The 19,234-nt window shown below is 41.9% G+C and overlaps 1 protein-coding gene across 4 annotated transcripts in view; it reads left to right on the top strand.

The window, feature by feature from the left end:
* ZBED1 (zinc finger BED-type containing 1) overlaps positions 1-19,234 on the top strand; it is a 229,456-nt gene that overhangs the window by 57,159 nt on the left and 153,063 nt on the right. For 3 of the 4 annotated variants that reach the window (XR_010919271.1, XR_010919270.1, XM_067545726.1), the window contains exon 3: positions 9,853-9,921. The exons of the other annotated variant lie outside the window; for it this stretch is intronic. Coding sequence is in view for 1 of the 3 variants with exons in the window: in XM_067545726.1 (XP_067401827.1) it covers positions 9,853-9,921 (69 nt within the window). In the remaining 2 variants the exon portion in view is untranslated. The remainder of the gene's footprint in view (positions 1-9,852; positions 9,922-19,234) is intronic. 4 annotated transcript variants of the gene reach the window in all.

Below are 19,234 nucleotides of genomic sequence, written 5' to 3'. Positions count from 1 at the left end.
TTTCATTTTTATAGTTTTATCTTTTGCATTCTTTGTTTTTTGGAGATCACGTAGACACTTGATATTTTGTCCTTCTCTTTGTGGCAGCTTGATTTTTTTGGCTCTGCCACTGAATTGCTTTGTGACCTTGGCCAAGTCATTTTGCTGTTCTGTGCCTGTGTTTCCCCTCCCACCTTTTGTCTGTCATGTCTATTTATATTGTAAACCCTTCAGAACAGGCCCCGTCTCCTAGTAGGAGACTACATTTTCTATTGCAGTGGGGCCCTGGTTGTAGCTCTCCCATTTAGATGCTACTGTAATACAAATAAATAATAATAAATAATAATAAACATTGACATTTTACTGTCATAGAATTTTAATGCAGATATTTAGCTAGACATTTTAAATCAATACTATTTTATTACAGACATACATGTTTCTCTGAAATTGTATAGGGTACTTTAAAAATTCTATTGAAAGGATATTATACTTCATTATATTCTGTGGTTGCTTATCTTGATTTCTATCAGACCCTTTAAAAATTTAGAAAGCCTTTTTGGTTTCATCCCTATTAAGTTTTATAGGACATTTCAATAAGGATGTTTCAAATGGTGCATAACAGTACCTTTCCTTTATTTATTTGAGTAACAACATCCCTAATGATTTCAACACATTCAATGATTTCAAATCTCAATGATTGAGAGTGTAGCCTGTTTGAGGAGTCTGCAGTCAGAGGATACAACATATTTTGTATTTTTATCTAGGTCCTACATAAAACAAATGATAGACTTTGTGTGTATGAATCTTAAATATTGATTGGTGACTTTTAAAAATAAACAGAATGTACATTGTAACATTTTAAATTAGTTTTCAGTAGTAGGCTGTTCTTTATGTGCACTGCTTGCTTTGCCAATGGGTTACAGAACAATTTGCTAAACAGCAGTACAATACAAGGAACTAGGATTATTGGGTTGTGTTCCTGGTTCTGGAAGGGGACTGTGGTCCAGTATTTAAAGCAAGAGACTGAAAGTTAGGACTCCTAGATACTAACTGTTTAATAATGATGCTTTGCATTTCCGTGTAGGGCTCATTCTTTTGTGGATTTTAACAAGCTCTGTAAAGGTGAGCATGCAGGAGTAGCTCCATTTTACAACACAATAGCCAAGCACTTAGATTTGGCACGTTCTTCTTCGAGTGACGGTCCCTATGTGGATTCCATCATGGGGGTGTGCATGCGTGCCATGCCCCAGAACCAGAACTGTCGAAAGCAGTGTCCCTGGACCCGTGTGCACACCTTGCACCGGCCACGTGGTGTGTCCGAGGTCTTATGTATCCATGCGGGTCGACGCCCCCTCAGTTTTCTCTTACCGCTGCATGGCTAGAGTCGGAACATCTTCTTCTCCTCTTCAGATCTGAGTAGCAAGTAAATGTTTTCATTATTAGCAGTTAGAATAATCAGTAAATTGTTAGTAGATCATTAGCAGATCGTTAGTAAGTTATTAATGTAAAAAAAAGAAGAAAAGTTAAAAGGTTAGAATTAGATAGATCTCCAAGTTCATTTCCCCACCCTGTTTGTGTGGGGAAGTATGCCAAAACAGGCGGGCTTTAAGAGCTGTGCCTCGTGCCCCCGGTTCTTCTCAGTAAGCAATGAACATTTGTGCTGCTTATATTGCTTGGGGGAATCTCACATTGTTTCGCAGGGCTCCATCTGCCGCTCCTTCCCGCTGAGAACGCGAGAAGCGAGGCAATTCAGACTTAGAAAATTCTTTATGGAGGAAGCTATGTTTCCGCATGCGCATTAAGAAGTGGCACCAATGGACCCATCGGAGCGCTCATCTGCACCAGTGATACCAGCGTCACCAGCCGCATTGGTACCGGTGGAGCTGGTACCAGCAAAGTCACATAAGAAGTCATCGGCACAAGAGTGGATCCCTGAGAGGGACCACCTCTAAACGCCGCATTCACTTCCCGAGTCACAACCAGCTGGGCGAGAAGTCATGAGCAGATTCAGTGCCTCTGGCACCCAAAAGAGCTAAAGCTGACAAGAAAACAAAGCATGTTGTCAGCCTGTCCACCTCTGAAGCCCCCATGGACTACAGACCATCCATGAGTCCACTGGACCCAGTACCACGCTCTCTGGAATAGCTATCCCCGTTGACCCCCACAGCGGAACTCTTGAGACCTGTGGAGGGCTCGGCTCACAAGGAACCTCAGGATAACATCTGGCCACCCCCTTTGGCTGATGAACCACTATTTTTGCACCACTGTCCGGTGTGACCATATCCTATGGTTCCACTGGTACTGCCAGTCCCACAACCACATACGGTTCCACAACCTTGGCCGGCAACACAGCCAGTACAGGCTCCACAACCTCCATCGGTTCCACATATACTAATGGGTACCACCACTACCAGAGCCGTCAGAATCTTACTGGTCATCTGAACCAGAGCACCATTTCTCCCCACAACACAGTCCAAGAAGGCATTATGCGTCCCTACAAATGCCACTGCAACAACAGTGGTTTAGATAGCCTCAAGACCTTTATGTAAGCTCAGACAGACCCCAATGGCAGGGGCGGGACCCTTATTATGACCGGACAACAACCTCTCATCCCCCTGTCAGTATACACTGCACCATCAGTATCTGGGGAATACATAGGAGCCACAGTACCGCTGGTACCACTCAATCTGTTGGGACCGATGGATCCACCACCCCCTACGGGAGCCTCGTCGTCACTGGATGATGCCATAATTCTGCCATCTGCATCTCCACCGGATGATCAGGGCCAATATCAGAAGCTTCTATGATGCATAGTGACAACCTTAAAACTGACTGCGGAAGATGTCACAGAATCACAGGATGAATTCCTAGACTTCCCCGATCGCCATTCCTTTTACTTCCCCGATCCTTTTACTTCCTTTTACTTCCCCGATCGCCATTGCTGTAGAAACATGGAGCCAGCTAACCTGTGCTCTCTGATTTTGACCGTGACAAATACATCACGGCTTATCCTGGATTACTTTAGAACTCGAGCAAGAATGCGAAGAAGAGTGATCTTTGCCTCCGTGGATGCCATGATACAAGAGATCCAGCAGAGCAATGACCAATTACTGCAGGCTGTAACATTTCCTCTGCAGTCTGTGGAGTGCAGGTTCTGGTGCAGGATTGGACTGCGGAGGCAGAAAAACTGGCCACCGCTTATGAGCAGCCAGATGCCAGCACTACATGGAGAGCTAACCGCGGAGCACTTTGCGTTAAGGAAGCTTTAAAAACCAGGTTCTGCAATGAGATGCAGGATTGATTTCTGTTCCTGTATGTTGTTTGCCTTTTGTGCTCCCCCCACCACCACCTGTATATTGCTTGCCTTTGATATTTCCCTCCACCAATCCACACACTGTATGTTGTTTGTCTTTAATAATCATCCCACCCCCCAACCCCCTTCGATATCTGTGGCCGAGAATTCGCTCCTGACCTACATATGATTTAATAAAGAAACGTTGTGGAATGATGCAAACCTTTATTTCTTTACATTCAAGTAATTGGGGAGGTGGGAGGGGGAGGGAGTTCTTTCACTGTCTCCAGGAATGTGGTGGTAGCTTGCTGGCCAGCACTCAGCATGGCTGCCGCAGCTTTCTGCTCACATCCAGGGTGGAGGTAAGCATGTAATGCCTCCTGAACAATCTCCTCCGAGACCTATTGGGGGCTGGGGAGGGGGAAGGTGGCATAGCCATCTGTTGAGGAGCTGCAGGAGGACTCTGTCTACGAGATGCTGTAGAATGTCTGACTGGTCCCACATGAGTTGCAGCATCTCCAGCGTGGTACTGTGATCATTGTCCTGCATTTGTCCCATGTTATGGGACAAGGTCAGCCACCTCTCTCTTTGCTCTGTCTGCGTCTGCTGAGGCATTCAGGAGGTCCACAAACATGTCATCTCTGCTTTTTTTGTTTTTGTTTTTTTCCTTTTTCTAATCTGAGACAGTTTGTCAGCAGCACTTATTAATGGTGGGTCCACTACCAAGGTGTCTGTAGAATGAAAGATAAATAAGAAGGGAGCCACAGTTAGTATATTAATACAGTGATACAAATGTTTCCATTTCACTGATGGAAAGCCCGATATAACCTATCCACATGTAGCACTGTGAATAAACTCTTAAGAAAGTCAATTTCCATGATTACCCATTGAAACAATGTAGCAAATTTCCTCTCACTGCTGGCATTTAAAACCCATTCACCATGTGGGAGTGTGTGTGTGTGTGTGTGTGTGTGTGTGTGTGTGTGTGTGTGTGTGAAAAATCTTTCAAACCTTTAAAGGGACAAACTGCAAAGGGCTTGTTGTGGGAGGAAGGGGGAGGTGATCGCAGCTTGGATTTTAAACCCATTCACCGCGTGGTGAGTGGGGCAGATGCTGGCTGCCTTGCTTGCAAAGAAGAATCTTACTGTGCAGTGAGGGACAAGGCAGCCCTCCCCTGAAAACTTTTTTGCAAGTGAGGGAGGGATAACCGATTACATACATTACATTGTCAATGTGATATCAGCAGATGATAAACATAATGTTTTTTAACACATAAAACAAACATTGAGCCTGTATAAGCACCCATGGCAGTCAACGAAACACATGAGATCCCCCTCACCCCCTCCCCCGCCAAGCAATGTGCAAGGACAGAAATGCTAATAAGAAAGAAAACTCACCAGATGTGCCTTTCACAGGATCATTTGTGCTGTCCTGTGTGCTGGTGGACTGCTCGGGGGTCAGGAATAACTCCCAAGACCTCAGCTCAACTCCATGCTGGAGCATGTTTGGGCTTTGCAGTAGCCATGACGAGAACAGTGGGAAAGCTCTCTCCATGCTGGCAGCAAACACAGGAAATGAAGATTCAAATTTTCCTGGGGCTGCTTGAGGGGAGGGGACTTTGAAATGGGGCATTATGGGATAGCTTCCGGAGGCCAATTAATTCGAATTAAGACCAATTGCGTCTACACTGACACTATTCGAAATTCAAATTCGGCGGTACGCCACTTGCAGAAGTGGTTTTATTAATTCGATTTTACAGGCACCTTAAATCAAATTAAGAGTAACGTCAGTGTAGATGCGGGTGTAATTGATTCGAATTAAGGGTGCTTAAGTCTACCTAAGTCTCCAGTGTAGACAGGCCCTAATAGCCCTGTCCTGGCCCAGACAGCATTGGTACTCAGACCTACTACACTTGTCGACCCACCTTCCAATACCTCTCCCCCTCATACTGAACCTACTTACCCAACAGCGTGGCTGCATCCAGCACCCCAACCCAGCACCACTCCACCTCACAGCTTGGTATTTGCATGGGGATCTCAGGTAGACAACACCTGCTCCTCCCTAGTGCAGTGGGTGCTCACACACAGCCACCATCCCACGACCAGGGCTCGTTACCAAGCCAACTTGAGATGGTTTACTCAATGGGCTTCAGACAATCATCACTCTTTATCAACCATGAGTATTCCAACCATCCTAGACTACCTCCTCTCTCTAGGCTAGGACTCGCGCATTCCTCTATAAAAGTTCACCTAGCGGCCATAAATGCTTTCCTCCCCCCTGTAGATGGTTCCTCTATTTTTAGTCATCAAACTGTCACTAGGTTTATGAAGGATTTAATTAATTTGTTCCCAACTGTCAGGGACCCCACTCCAGCCTGGTACCTGAACCTTGTCCTTTCCTCACTTACAAAGCCATCCTTTGAACCCCTGTCCTCCTGTGCCCTCCCGTACCTATCTATGAAGACAATCTTTCTTGTAGCTATTACCTCAGTTCGACGAGTTAATGAACTAGCAGCCATGATGGCAGACCCTCCATTTACCTTCTTTCTTAGGGACAAAGTCTCCTTGAAGCTTCACCCCAAGTTTCTCTCTAAAGTAGCCTCCTATTTTCACATCAACCAAGTTATTCACCTCCCTGTTTTTTACCCTAAGCCGCAGTCCTCTACCAGGGAGAGGACCCTACACTCCCTCGACGTCAGGCGGGCGCTAGCCTTTTACCTGCAAACACACTCACCCCTTCAAAACCTTGCCAAAACCCTTGGTGGCGACAGCAGACCTCTGCATCAAGGAGTGCTACTCCTTCTGTCGAGTTCAGCTTCCACCTTGTATTAGAGCACGCTCCGCAAGGACACAAGCAGCCATGACGGCCTTCCTCGCCGGCATCCCATGGCACAATATTTGCAAAGCAGCAGCTTGGACTTCCATACACACGTTCACAGTTCACTACGCTTTGACTAATGCCGCCTCTTTTGATGCGCCAGGGGGCTCTGCAGTCCTACAAACTCTGGCATCTCTGGAGCCCTAGCCCTGCCTCCATATTGGTTCCTTCTAACTACACTCCCATGATGGAATCCACATAGGGACCATCACTTGAAGAAGAAGGGGAGGTTACTTACTGTAACTGATGGGTCTTTGAGATGTGTGGTCCCTATATGGATTCCAATCCCACCCCCCCATCTCCTCTGCTTAGGGCTTGATGCCTGAAAGTAAGAGGAAACTGAGTGGGTGTTGACCTGCGCGGATACATAAGACCTTGGATGCACCATGTGGGTGGCGCAAGGCTTGTACGCGGGTCGACAGACACTGCTTTCAACAGTTCCGGCTCTGGCGCATGTGCACCCCCACGACAGAATCCAGATAGGGCTCACACATCTCAAAGAAACATCACTTTCAGTAAGTAACCTCCCCTTCATTCTAGATCGAGTGACCATATGTCCTGATGTTATAGGGACAGTTCTGATAGTCACGGCTTTTTCTTATACAGAAGCCTGCTGCTTCCTGTGTGTAACCCTTTGTAGCTGTTTCGTATCAGGAGTATCACTGTGGGCTGGGAATGTGCCCAGAAAACTAAAAAATATCTATTGAGCATGTACAAATGACTATTTTTCCATGGCTTACAACCTGGCCAAGATTGAACAGATTTTCCTGGGGTGAACAAAATGCAAAGGCACCAGGACTAATCCCCCAGCCAAATTAAAAGGAACTAAACTGTGTGTTTTTAATAGTGGCAGAATTACCCATTTTTCACTAGTCTCAGTCTTGGCTGAATTGTGTTTGCTCAAATTCTCAAAACAAAATTCATCCTAAGGCTGAGATCAACCATAGAAAATTTCAGACCGAATGATTAGTTTGTCACAGTAAAAGTAACTGAAACATTGGATTGAAACGGAATGTGTTTATCAACCTTGACTATAAATGTTGCCATTGTTTTCCCCCAATAAGTAAGGAATCACTAATCTCTTTAATCTGCACCTCTGCGTTTTATTTACTCTCACAATCTTACTGTATCTTTTTGCTATAGAGTACTTTGAACTTTTTGTAAGGGTTTAATCACTTATCCAATCTCTTTATTCATCCCTACCTAAAGGACTTGGCTTTGCATAATTCATTTCAAAAGCCTAGCAGACAAACAGCTTTGGCCAAGGCAATTTTCAATTTTGTGATGTTTCCAGCTCCTAGAATCACATTTTCAAACTCACTCTCAAGCTAATATGGAAACAGGTTTGTAGCAGCTATTTAGTAAAATGATTCTTTTGTCCCAGTGGCCTTGAATTAAATATGCAAATAAGGATAAACTGAACTCATTTGGAGGGTCCTGAGCTTTTATGAATAACTAACTATTAATAGAACAGTGAAAATAACGTGAATTAAAATGTGTTGTGCAACACAAATTCTTTGAAAAATAAATTAAATGAACATACTGACAGTTAAATCAAGACTCTGGAGGCTTTAATAAGCATGTTCACTGTGTAATAAATGCTGAATGAAAGGAGGATCAGATGGGCCCTTCACAGGGCTTGCCACAGAAGTAATTTTTTAGCATAGCTGTATCCAGCACTGTGACACATTGATTTCTGAAACTCCACTGCAGGAAATCACTTAAGCTGAAAGAGTGAGGAGAGTTGATTCCTTGCCCATAGCTGCTTTGTGCAGAGTTCCACAGCCATGGCAGTTTCACTGGAGGGTTTGTTCTTTGACACTGCATCTATTTCCAGAAATTAGGATCAAGCTTAATGTTTGTGTGTCATAAAAACCCCAGATGGATTTTGCAGAAAAACAAATACTGCAAATGTGTGTTTCTTTGGTTTGTTTTAAAACGGTTAGCATGAGGAGGTCAGCTAAGTCATACTCAAGGAATTGAAAAGCTGATCTAATCTGTACATACCATTATAGACCAATATACATGTAGGTGTTTACAGGCAAGCTGTTTTCCCCATACACAGTTTTAAATGGCAAAGTTGCCTGTTTCAATTGCTTTCATATAAATAGTGCGTCTTCTCCTTCCATTTGATGAACCCATCCGTTTGTCGCCTCCAGACAGAATACTGTAACTCCCTGTGTATGGGGCTAAAGGCCACACGGAGACTCCATCTTCTCTAGGCTGCATTAGCGAACCTCCTTGGTGGCCTGGGCGACATCACACCTGTGCTGGTCTGATCCCTCCACTGACTCTTGGAGAGTGCAGCTTATAAAATCTGGAATGAAGTGAAAGGGAGTACAGTGTGAAACAAGTTCCCAGAGGAAATCAGTCTAATCCAGAGTCCAATCGAACCGCAGGGCATGCCCCGATAAATTCCTCTGTGAAAGATCTCTCCCTCCATAAGCAGAAAGAGAAAGGAACAAATAAATGGAAGATGAATAAACAAAATAAATACCTAAGTAATAAACAATAACACATTTTAAAAAAAGGGGGAGGGGAAGAAAAATAAAATAAAGCCTTCCTTACCACCAGCTTGACTTATAAAAACCCAGGCAGTCTTTATATGACTAGAGGCAGCAACAGACTTTATCATGTTCATTAGGGGGTTTACTATGTGCATCTGATTTACCTAGGAAGGACTTAGGGCATGTCTATACGTACAGTGCTGCAGCAGCACAGTCGTACTGAAACAGCTGCAGGGCGTCTGGTGAAGATGCTCTGTGCCGATGGGAGAGAGCTCTCCCATCGGCATAGAAAACCACCTCTGCGAGTGGCATAAGCTATGTCGGCAGAGAAGCTCTCCCACTGACATAGCACTATGCACATGAATGCTTACGTCAGTGCAACGTATGTCGCTTGGCGGGGGTGGAGGAATATTCACACCCCTGAGTGACATAAGTTATATCGACATAAGTGGTAGTGTGGACATAGCCTTAGATACTGTGGTAATGGGGGCTATAGAAAATCTCTATATCTGTTGATGGATAGACAGAATGGTAAATTTCATTTTCAAAAGTAAACCTCTGTTACTAAGCGCAGTATTTTTTTTCTTCCAAAGACAACATTGTTACAAAGCAACTGCCAAACAATGAATACTATCCAGTTGTTAACTGCAATTGTCTACTGTAGTCCAATGAGAGGAGGGCAGAGCCTCTTCTCTGTCTTTGATGTCTACACTTCTATTAATGCTAGTAAGAACTGGGCCTGTGCACTCAGTCAGATGCACTGGGCATTTTAGTGAATATCCACTAAATACGCATTGAAATTCCATCAGTTCATTTTGGAAGAAGAAATGCTGTGCAGTCCAGCCTTACAGCTTTAGGACTGTTTCAGACTCAGTTTCTGAAACGTGCTTCACTTGAATCACCAGATTTGTTTTTAGCTGCAGCTGCTCCAGGATGTGGTTGTCCAGGCCTCATGCAATAACTAGAAGAGACAAAACAGTCTAGTCATGTGTGAACAGCGATGTGTTTGTATGGTGCTTTCTGAAACCTCTGTTAATGTGATTGCAATAAATAATTCTCTTTCACTTCAAGCTTGTTGTTTGCTTTCCAGCTGTGGCAGTTTACATTATGGTTAACCTATACTTGTGGGATGACGCGGTTCTCAATAGTTTTTAAGCTGATTGCATTATTAATTTTGTGTTTTCTTGATGATGACAGCTGGAAACGATGAAAGTGAAGGCCGAGAAGCTGTGAGGAAAATGGAAGAAGAAACTGTGAATGGAAAAGGTACCGTACTCTATGCATTTGTAAAACAGCTGCTGTTTATAACCCATGGCAGTTTTCTTCCTGAGTTATAGATTAATCTTTTTCCATGGTATTTATGTGCAAACCAATGAATATGTGTGATCATGTGCCCATAAAGTGTTGCATTTTGGGAAATGAGTTCCTTAATCATCGTGTCTGATTTTATGTAAAGATACATTTAGAAAATTGCTTGACTATGTAATCCTGGGATGTTTGCGTGGACTGTAGAAATGTAGTGTGTGTGTGTGAGCGAGAGAGAGAGAGTGTTTGACAATTGGGCAGAAGATCATGACCCTAGTCATTTTGGTTTAAAGAAAGGAGGATGACCAGCAGTTTATAGTAAGTGTGCTCTGGTCTTTGCCACGGAAAGGCTTAAAAATCTCCTCTTTTGTGGTGTGGGAAAGCCCAGCAAAAAGGTGTGTCTGGGAAGAGAATGCTAAGGGTGCAGAGATACAAGGTGTATGGATTCCTGTACAGCCATGCTCACTTAGCAAGTGACTAGAGCTTACAAATGTTAGTAACAAAATTCTGTTTTAAAAACAAACTTTCAAGTTCAACAACAGAACTGCCAGGAGATGCAGTGAAAAACAGCAGCTAGCACTTGAAAATTTTAGTTTAAAGTTCTAGCCTGGGAGAATGTTGATTCTTTGATCTCAACAACTGTGTGCCTTTAAAATGCCAAGATATGACAGAGAAAAGAGAGTTTGTCATTTATGTCTTGAGTTGCTTTAATACTGCAGTTTGAACCATAATAAATCCATTTTATGCAAAGTGCATGATCTGTATCAGTCACAATCATTGAAACCCCACCCGTAGAAACAATTTTTCTACATTTCAACACACAATCTAGTTGATTGGCTGGCAGAACTGGATGGTATTGACTCATTATAATTTTTTTAATCTCTTAAAAAAGACCTCTTAGTTTTCAAATCTTCATGAACTGGTTGAAAAGTTCAACTGTACACAAAGGAGACCCTGATGTAATCTGAGCGCCAAACTGTTTAAGAAAGAGAAGGCTGGATTTGTGGGGGCACAGCTTTATTACATCTGGAAGCAAAGCCTAACTATTTTACTAAGAAGCTCTTAGGATTACTCTAGCCATGTGCTTTTGAATCTGTTGAATGAGTGATCAAGTAGGGCAGTGAGAAAAGGAAAGTGACTTTATTTCTGAGAAAAGTCATATAGCAAAATGTTCCCTGGCAATTCTAGTTTGCGATTTATTCTAAAGGCCATTGCATCTGTTAATTTTATGTTCTGAAACCACTGGGTGTAGTTCTTCCAAAGTAATTTGTGGTGACTCACTGTCACCACTTTGATGTATAATTTCTTGGCAAAAAAGCTGCACGGATACTGGAGAGGTTGAACTCCACCCTATTGAGGACCTTCAAGGCTTCTGCTAAAAAGTTGGTTCTGCTTTTCGTGTGTCTTTAATATTTACTTTTGTGATGATTGAAAGAAGTTAATTGTCATGACAGAAGGAAGTTCATTGTTGTGTTAAGAAAAACAAAACCCAAAAACTTTCATTAAGATTTATCTTTTGATTTAAAAAGATGGGCACCCGTCATAGCGTCAGAATGCATCATAAATTAAGATGCAGTCAGAATCATAAAAGGGATAGGGCAATTGCTATGTTTTCTAAACCTTTTATTGGACGTTTCATTTCTGAGAAAGAACAAATCTCTTTGAGTTATACTGGTAAATTTACACCAATTTGGATAATCCAAATCTGTTCTAATCTTATCCCATTTATGCGATCATAGAAATTCCTAGGACCTTGGACTCACCTAACCCTCTGAATTAAAGAAGCTCTGATTTTGAGTGATAAACTGTTTCAACCTACATTTGGTAGAACCCATAGTTTCAGTTAGCTGAAGCTGTCCCTAAAGATGATATATATCAAGTCTGGCCTACATTACAGTTCTAATGACTAAGAGATATCAGTAAATTTAGATCTTGATTGGTCAGTATCCAAAAAGAATATAGTAAATTATTAATTTAATTTTGAACATACAACATAGTTTGGAGAGGATTTTTATGTATAGCCAGTCTAAGTTGTACAAATAGAAGGACCTAGATGTAGAACTCTGTCTTGGGGTAGGGGGTGAAAAATACCATTTGTCTTGAAGATGAACAGAAAGAGAGAAATCCTCTCTCCACTGAAGTCAGTGGTAAAACTGCCATTGACTTCAAATGGGTCAGGATTTCACTTGCAATATATATTGAAAATGTTTTCATGGGCTTATGCTATTTTTTTGGTTTTTGTATTTTTCATGATGAAGAATGGTATTTTTTTAAAGTTAGAAATATAAAAAATGTCAAGTCTGATTTTCTTTGGTTTTTCTGGGAAGGTTCAAGAATGGTCATTGTAGAAGCCAGAACTATATCAATCAAAGTTGTAGTAGGGGGGAAGTATATTTTTCATTATTATTTATTATACTGCCTAGGAGTACCTGTCATGGACCAGAACCCCATTGTGTTAAGTGCTATACAAACACATTATAGAAGATGGTCCCTGCTCCAAAGAGCTTACAATCTAAATAGACAAGACAGACACAAGGTGGGGGAGGGGTCTAATAAGCAAGCAGAGTGAACAATGTGATGACAGCAAACAGCATGTTATTCCATGTTTTTTTAAATCTTTTTTCCCCTCTTTAGGTGAGTATACTTAGGAGGGGGTAAGCTAAAAGGAAAGGGAGGGGGCACAGGGCAGGGGAGAAGATGGTAAGAGAGGCAGGTGTGCAGTGACGCTCAAGTGAAGAGATTGTGAGGCTGGGACAGGGAGGGTTGGAGCAAACAGCCAGTCAGCACAGGGCAGAGGATATCTAGTCAATGTGGTAGAAGGTTCTCCCATGGACCAAAGGTCCCTGCTTTGGCTGCTCCTGCCCCTACTGGCTGGAGTCTCTGGCTGACTCCTCTTTGCGGATTTCTCTTAATACCACATGTTGGAGAGGAGGGAAGACAGCTGGATCTTAGTGCTTCCAGAATGTAAGAGTGTATGTGTGTGGGTGTCTCTCCCAGGTACAGTTTTGGGCTGGATTTGTCAATTTGCTTCATCAACAGTATGCTCGGCATCTGAATCACTGGAGCAGTCTCTTGCCTCGGAAAGACCACACTGCATTGGTTTATGTACAGTTCATAGTGACAAGTTTATCTTACCTACCATAAGGCTGGAAATTTTTTTTAATTGATTTTGTATGATTATTTTTAAAAATATTGATATTCAGTAGCATCTAGAGCTCACAATCAGTACTTGGGCTCCATTTTACTGGGTGCTGTAGAAACACAAAGACATGGTCATTGTTCCCAGAAGCTAAGGAACTAATAAAAGCTTACAATTTTCAGAAACTGATGTCGTAGTCCACCCCCCATTTATCAGGGAAAAGTTCCCATATGAACTGATGAGACAGCACCATCTTGGCCAACACATCAGAAACTGAGCTGGGGATCTCCAGAGCTAAAAACACAGGTCTTTACTGCTTGAGCTCACCAGCTAAGGTTCTTTCTAGGTAGGGCTGTAAAAGTCTCATATCTTCTGCAGATTGGTCACAGAGGCACCTGTAATACACAACACACACTCACCGCTGGGTTACATGGGCAATTAGATTTTTCAAGCTCTGATGTAAATCCAGAGTATCTCACTTGTTGTCAGTGAAGTTACCTCAGATTTACCCAAGTGCTTGTGAGAGCAGAATTTGACCAGTCACTTCCCTGTTTATTCCATCTGTGAATTTGGCTATTTAATTTCAATTGAAGTATTCCGTGAGTAGGATATGACCCTATTAGAATGTCAGCTTTTCAAAGGCTGAAATTTGAGACCTATTTATCCACTCCATAATGATAACCATTACTATCCTGATAATCTTCTGCATAATTAACTTTCAAGCACTTTTAATGGCCTATACACACTACTTAGCAGATAAAATCTAATGAATGTATTGCTTAGAAAAAAGTTTCATTAAGAGGGAGCTGTTCTCATCTAGGATATTTATAATGACTCTTAAGAAGGAAAATTTAAAGATTTATTGCTGGACAGACAAAGAGAACGTTTGAACGAAAATCACATTGTAGTGACATGACCATGAATTTGGACTAGTAGGTTGAGAACTTCTTAATTTCAGCTGATAATATGCATGAATGCCATCTATTTGCTTTCCTAGATGTCATATTCCAATGGCTAGGAAATGTTTCTCTTTCCTTAACAGGAGATCTTAAGGGATTTCCCTCTGAACTAGTGGAAGAGATTGGTATAGTAAGAGATGTGAATGGAATTTATCAAAGAAGTTCTCAGTTGTGGAAATTCCCTTCCTAAATAGAATTTTATTAAGAGTCTAATCTATTGATATAGGGAGCAATTTGCCTCTGGCAATTGCATGGTATAAGAAGAGAGCCAGAAGCCTTCTCTTGTCCCTCCTACCTACTGAGTACTACCACAGAGACTGCTTTCTCCTAGCATCTTATGAGTGCAGGTCATCCCAAAGAGGACAGAGAGGTGGGATTCATGCAGATCCCAATATCTTAAGGAGAGATGGAGAAAGGATCATGCCTCTGAAGATACAGAGCTCCCCCTGGTGTGGTGCATGTTCACCCAGCCCTGACTGTGGCTCAGATTGTGAAAGACACAATCTGGTGCATGCTTATTACTAAGCAGTCTACTGCATCTTTCAACTGTGATAGAGAAAACCTCTTCTCACTCTGTGCCACGATTTTCTTGCTTCTCATCAATTCGGTTTCTAATCTGTGCTTCAAATGAAAGTCCAATTAATTCTGTAGATTTAGTGTGCCATGTGTTATGATCATGTTTTAATTTGAATTAGTTGTCACAATAAATGTTGGGCAAGATTAATCATAAACCTCGCCTTTTCAAGCTGTTTATGATTAATGTGGTTTTACTCCTAATTTTCCCCCTAACTTTTAATTTTTTTCCCATTGAGCCTAATTGTTGTAACTCCAGGTGCCACACTGTGTTTGTGAAGGCCTTCCCCTGATACTATGCTAAGTGAAAGAATTGATGTTTATGCATAAGCTTTTGATAATTTTCAATTCCATCTCCATTCACGAATACAAATGGAGCATGAATAGAGCTTCCGTGGATGCTTATATATCAGTTTTATTGTGATATTATATATCAGTTTAACACATATGTATCTTTGTACTCAACAGGCCAAAGTCCATTTCATTCACGCAGATATAAACCCAGAGTATCTGGGTTAGTAGAGTTGCTCTATATTTTTGCTGGCATCACTAAGAGCAGAATTTGTACCAAAGACTTCTAAATTCTCACAGATCAGTAGAGGATGTGCATTTCGGCTATGTCTACTCTTAGAGCTAGGAATGTGATTCCCTCGTGCTAGCTCTCATTGAGCTACTGCACTAAAAATAGTACTGTTGCTGTGGTACCACAGGCAGCATCACTGGCTTGCTGTGATGAGTACACACCTGCCTGAACCCTTTGGGTATGTACTTCGCGTGGCTAGCTTCTGCCATCTCTCACTGCTGCTGTGCTACACTACTATTTTTAGCATTCTATCTTGATGAGAGCTAATGAGAGTATGTCTAAGCAAGCTAGAGAATCCTATCCCTAGCTCCAAGTGTAGACATAGCCTTACATATCATTCAGTGCTAGTAATTGCATGTAAACTTGAATCAACATATTTACATTCGCACACAATTAGAACATCAGTGTGGTGATTTCTAGCCTAGTGATGTATTTTTTTCAACCATATAACTACTAATATTAACAATACTAGTAAACATTTTAACAAATATGTCCAATTAGCTACCATGAAATATTCTGATCCAGCAAAACCTCTAACAGGTGAAGTTTGTGTGTAAGTCTTCACAGGATCTTGGCCGAAAAGTGTATGAGGGTTTAAAACCCCTTTAAAGTCAAGAGAACTAAGGATGGGGCTCTGCTCTTGACCCCTTATGCCACTGACCTTACAGCCAGGGCCGGATTTACATCTTATACGCCCCTAGACACAGTATCTTCACCTCCCCACACTCCGCCTATAGCTGACCTTTGTTTTCTGCATGCGGGGCGGGGGAGAGGATGACAAGGGAGAGAGGGGCTGGCCGGGCCAGTGCAGAGGTAGGGTAGAGAGGGGCTGGGGCAACTGCCTCGGCCAGCTCTGAGTGGGGGAATATGCTCACCCTTAGGCTCTAGCTTCCAACCTGGTCAGGGGGCAGAGCCTCAGGGGGAAAAGGAGGAGCAGGGTGACAGGACCTGAGGAGGAGCAGGGGGTGGGGCTAGAGTTCTGGTGCTCATGAGGGGCCTCAAATTGGCTGGGGCCCTTGACCATGGGCCCCGCTGGCCCATGCAGTAATCCACCATTGTGTAGATGCCCCTAGAACGCCGGCGCCCCTAGGCACCTGCCTGCTGTGCCTAACTGGAAATTAGACCCTGCCTACAGCTGAAGAGGCCTCGATTTATCAGGCAGGGAATATTTTAAGCAGAGAAAAAGAAACTGATAATAGCAGCATTGGGTTAAATAATAGACTAATCAATTTTCCTGCCTTTCTTCCATTTTTACATAATACTGTAACATGAAAATATGTTCACATTCAATGGGTATGTCTATTGGTATGAGTTTGTTGCTTGCCTTTGAATTTTAAACACATTAATTTTTTAGCAAGTGCAGGAAGCCTTAAAATAACTGAGAATTTTCTGTTTTTTTCCATGAGTCTTTTAACTTCTGAGAAATTAAGATATGATGTTAATAGGCTGGCAGTTCAAACACTAATAGTGTTACACATATGGTTCATAGAAAGAAAAACAAGCTGTAGATATGGAGAAAGAGATACAGGCAGAGACTTTCATATATAAAATGTATTCTTAATGCAGACACCAGCTTTGCCTGTCAACTTCTGTAATTCCCATTTCCATTGGAAATGTGAAATGGAATTCATTAGCAAACTGCGCTGTAAGGAAACCTGATTTTCTTTTATGTAAATTTTTATGTAAAGTTTATGTAAACTGGTACTTGGAAACAAAGAAACAAACCCAGATAAATAAGCACACTTATAGCTGTAGACAGAGTAACAAAGTTCTTTCAGATATTTAGAAATGATTTTCTTACCCTAAATCACAAAAACTTTGTGTGGATGTTCAAGGCTAATAATGTCTTAATGGAACCAGACCTCGCAATTTAGAATGTCATTGATCACACTGTTCTATTAGAGATGGACTGGGGGAAAAGAAATTTGAAAGAGAAATCACCTCTGCAAGACTTGAGAATTCTTCTCTTTCACCCATTACACATTTTGGTCTTCTTTTCATCTCCAGTGGCCTTGTGTCATGCAGGTGATCATCCTGCTGATGGAAATGATGCTGGATTCCACACACTCCAAAGTTTGTAACGCTTTTTGCAGGCATTGGAAACTCTCATGAGAGCAATGTGAGATACTCCAGACCCTGCCAGTTCAGAAGGAGATCTTTGCAGGGTCCTTGAAAGACAGGGAAAGAAAAAGGCAGTTTTTGTTTTGTTTTTTCCCTCCAGGATCCTTCCACCTCTCTCTCTTCTGAGGGCTGTTTTATATAGTCCTACCTTCCATGGATTATACATAGGGCTTGAAAAATCCAGTTGCCCAGAGCAAGTAGGAAGCTTTTCTGAGTAAATGTCATCAGCTTCCAAAGAATCCAAGCTTTCACTTTTTAAAATATTAGATATTAAATATTAAATAATATTAAATATTATTTAAATATTCACTCTAAGTGAAGTCAGTGAAAACCACAGATGCTCAGACCTCTGGAAATCAGATCCTCTTACACTAGAGATTGTGAAGATAATTCTCCAAATGTGAACTAAAGGCTAGATTTACATAGAGACTTAGTTGTCTAACTGCCTCTTTAGGCACCTAATTTCAATATTTAGGCACCACTGATATTCACACAACCACTGCTCAGCTACTGCCCAACCCCATAGGTGCCTAATCCCCATAGGTGCCTAAGTTTCCACTGATGAGCATGTGCAAAGGCATCTAAGTTCTGATGCTACACCACCGCTAATGAGCTGCTTTCTCACACCTAAAATCCAGCAGCATTTTCAGATTAAGCTTTCTCCTGCCTATCTTGCCTATGATCCCTGATCTGGTAGGAGTGATCAGAGCACATCTAATCCACACAGAATATAGATATCGGAGTGAGCAAGTTGGGAATGTTTGGGGTAGGCTAGCTGGCTGCCGCATGTGTTCCAGAATACCCAATAGTGCAGTGATTAGAGTACTCACTTGGGGTATGGGAAACCCAGTTTTGAATCACCACTCTGCCTAATTTGGAACAGAGAGTCGAATCAATGTCTCCCAAATCCCAGAAGAGTGCTCTACCCACAAGGCTATTGGGTACTTTTGGCCGTCTCTCTCAATTTCTTTTGTTGAAGCTGTTACACAGTGTACAAATAATTAGTCATCGGAGCAGAGACTTGAACCTGACTCTCATACCTACCATGTGAGTGCCCTAACCATTCGGCTATAGTGTATCTCAATTTCAATCAATATTGAGTTTTTCAAGCCCTGGCTATATGTACAAGTTTTTAGATTGTAAGCTGTTTGGGGCATGGACCCTCTTTTTGTCTTGTGTTTGTACAGTACCTAGCACAATGGGGGGTCTATGACTGGAGCTCTTAGGCAATACCACAATACAAATAGTAAGTTCTGACTATAATACAGTCCTGGAAAGCAGATAGGTGAAAGGACTTTGGAGAAGAAAGTTAGGGTTACATGAAGCATAGAACTATTGCTGTAGGACTACATTCTTAATGGCAATTAGGGTATGCACTTCTAAATTCCTCTCGGGCCATCTAAAGAGTTTCAGGAGATCCATAATGAATGAGCAGTGTTTTGTGAGCCCCTTGATTATAAAATTGAGTTGGAAGAGAAAATCCTGCTAATGATAAATCCTTTAATGAAACAGAAGAAACCTTGAGATGTAACATGGGTTGCATTGGATTCTTAATACTAATGTCTGAATTCCATTTTTGCTGTTTCATTGTGTGATGTTTCAGGGTGGGTTGATGTTAACTGTCATGAGTGCCTGATTTATTTTGATTTCATGGTTTTCATCAATATTTTAGTGGCAGACAAAACGTTAAATAAAAAGGACTATATACTGTATCCAGGATTACTATTGATTTCATGTTGCTTGACAAGAGTAGCTTTTCATAACTGATCTGACTCAATGTGACAAAATGAATCAAATCATCTTTCAAACATTTAGTTTGACCTACTTGAAAAATAATCATTGTCAGTGTTTTATTTCCCCAATACAAAAATCTATAGGCCTCGTATGAGAGTGATACTT

This window comes from Emydura macquarii, unplaced genomic scaffold (assembly GCF_026122565.2).
Source record: "Emydura macquarii macquarii isolate MOO-44397 ecotype Brisbane River unplaced genomic scaffold, CSIRO-AGI_Emac_v2 contig_1070, whole genome shotgun sequence".
Classification (NCBI taxonomy): Eukaryota; Metazoa; Chordata; order Testudines; family Chelidae; genus Emydura; species Emydura macquarii.
This window is presented reverse-complemented; position numbering and strand designations above follow the sequence as displayed.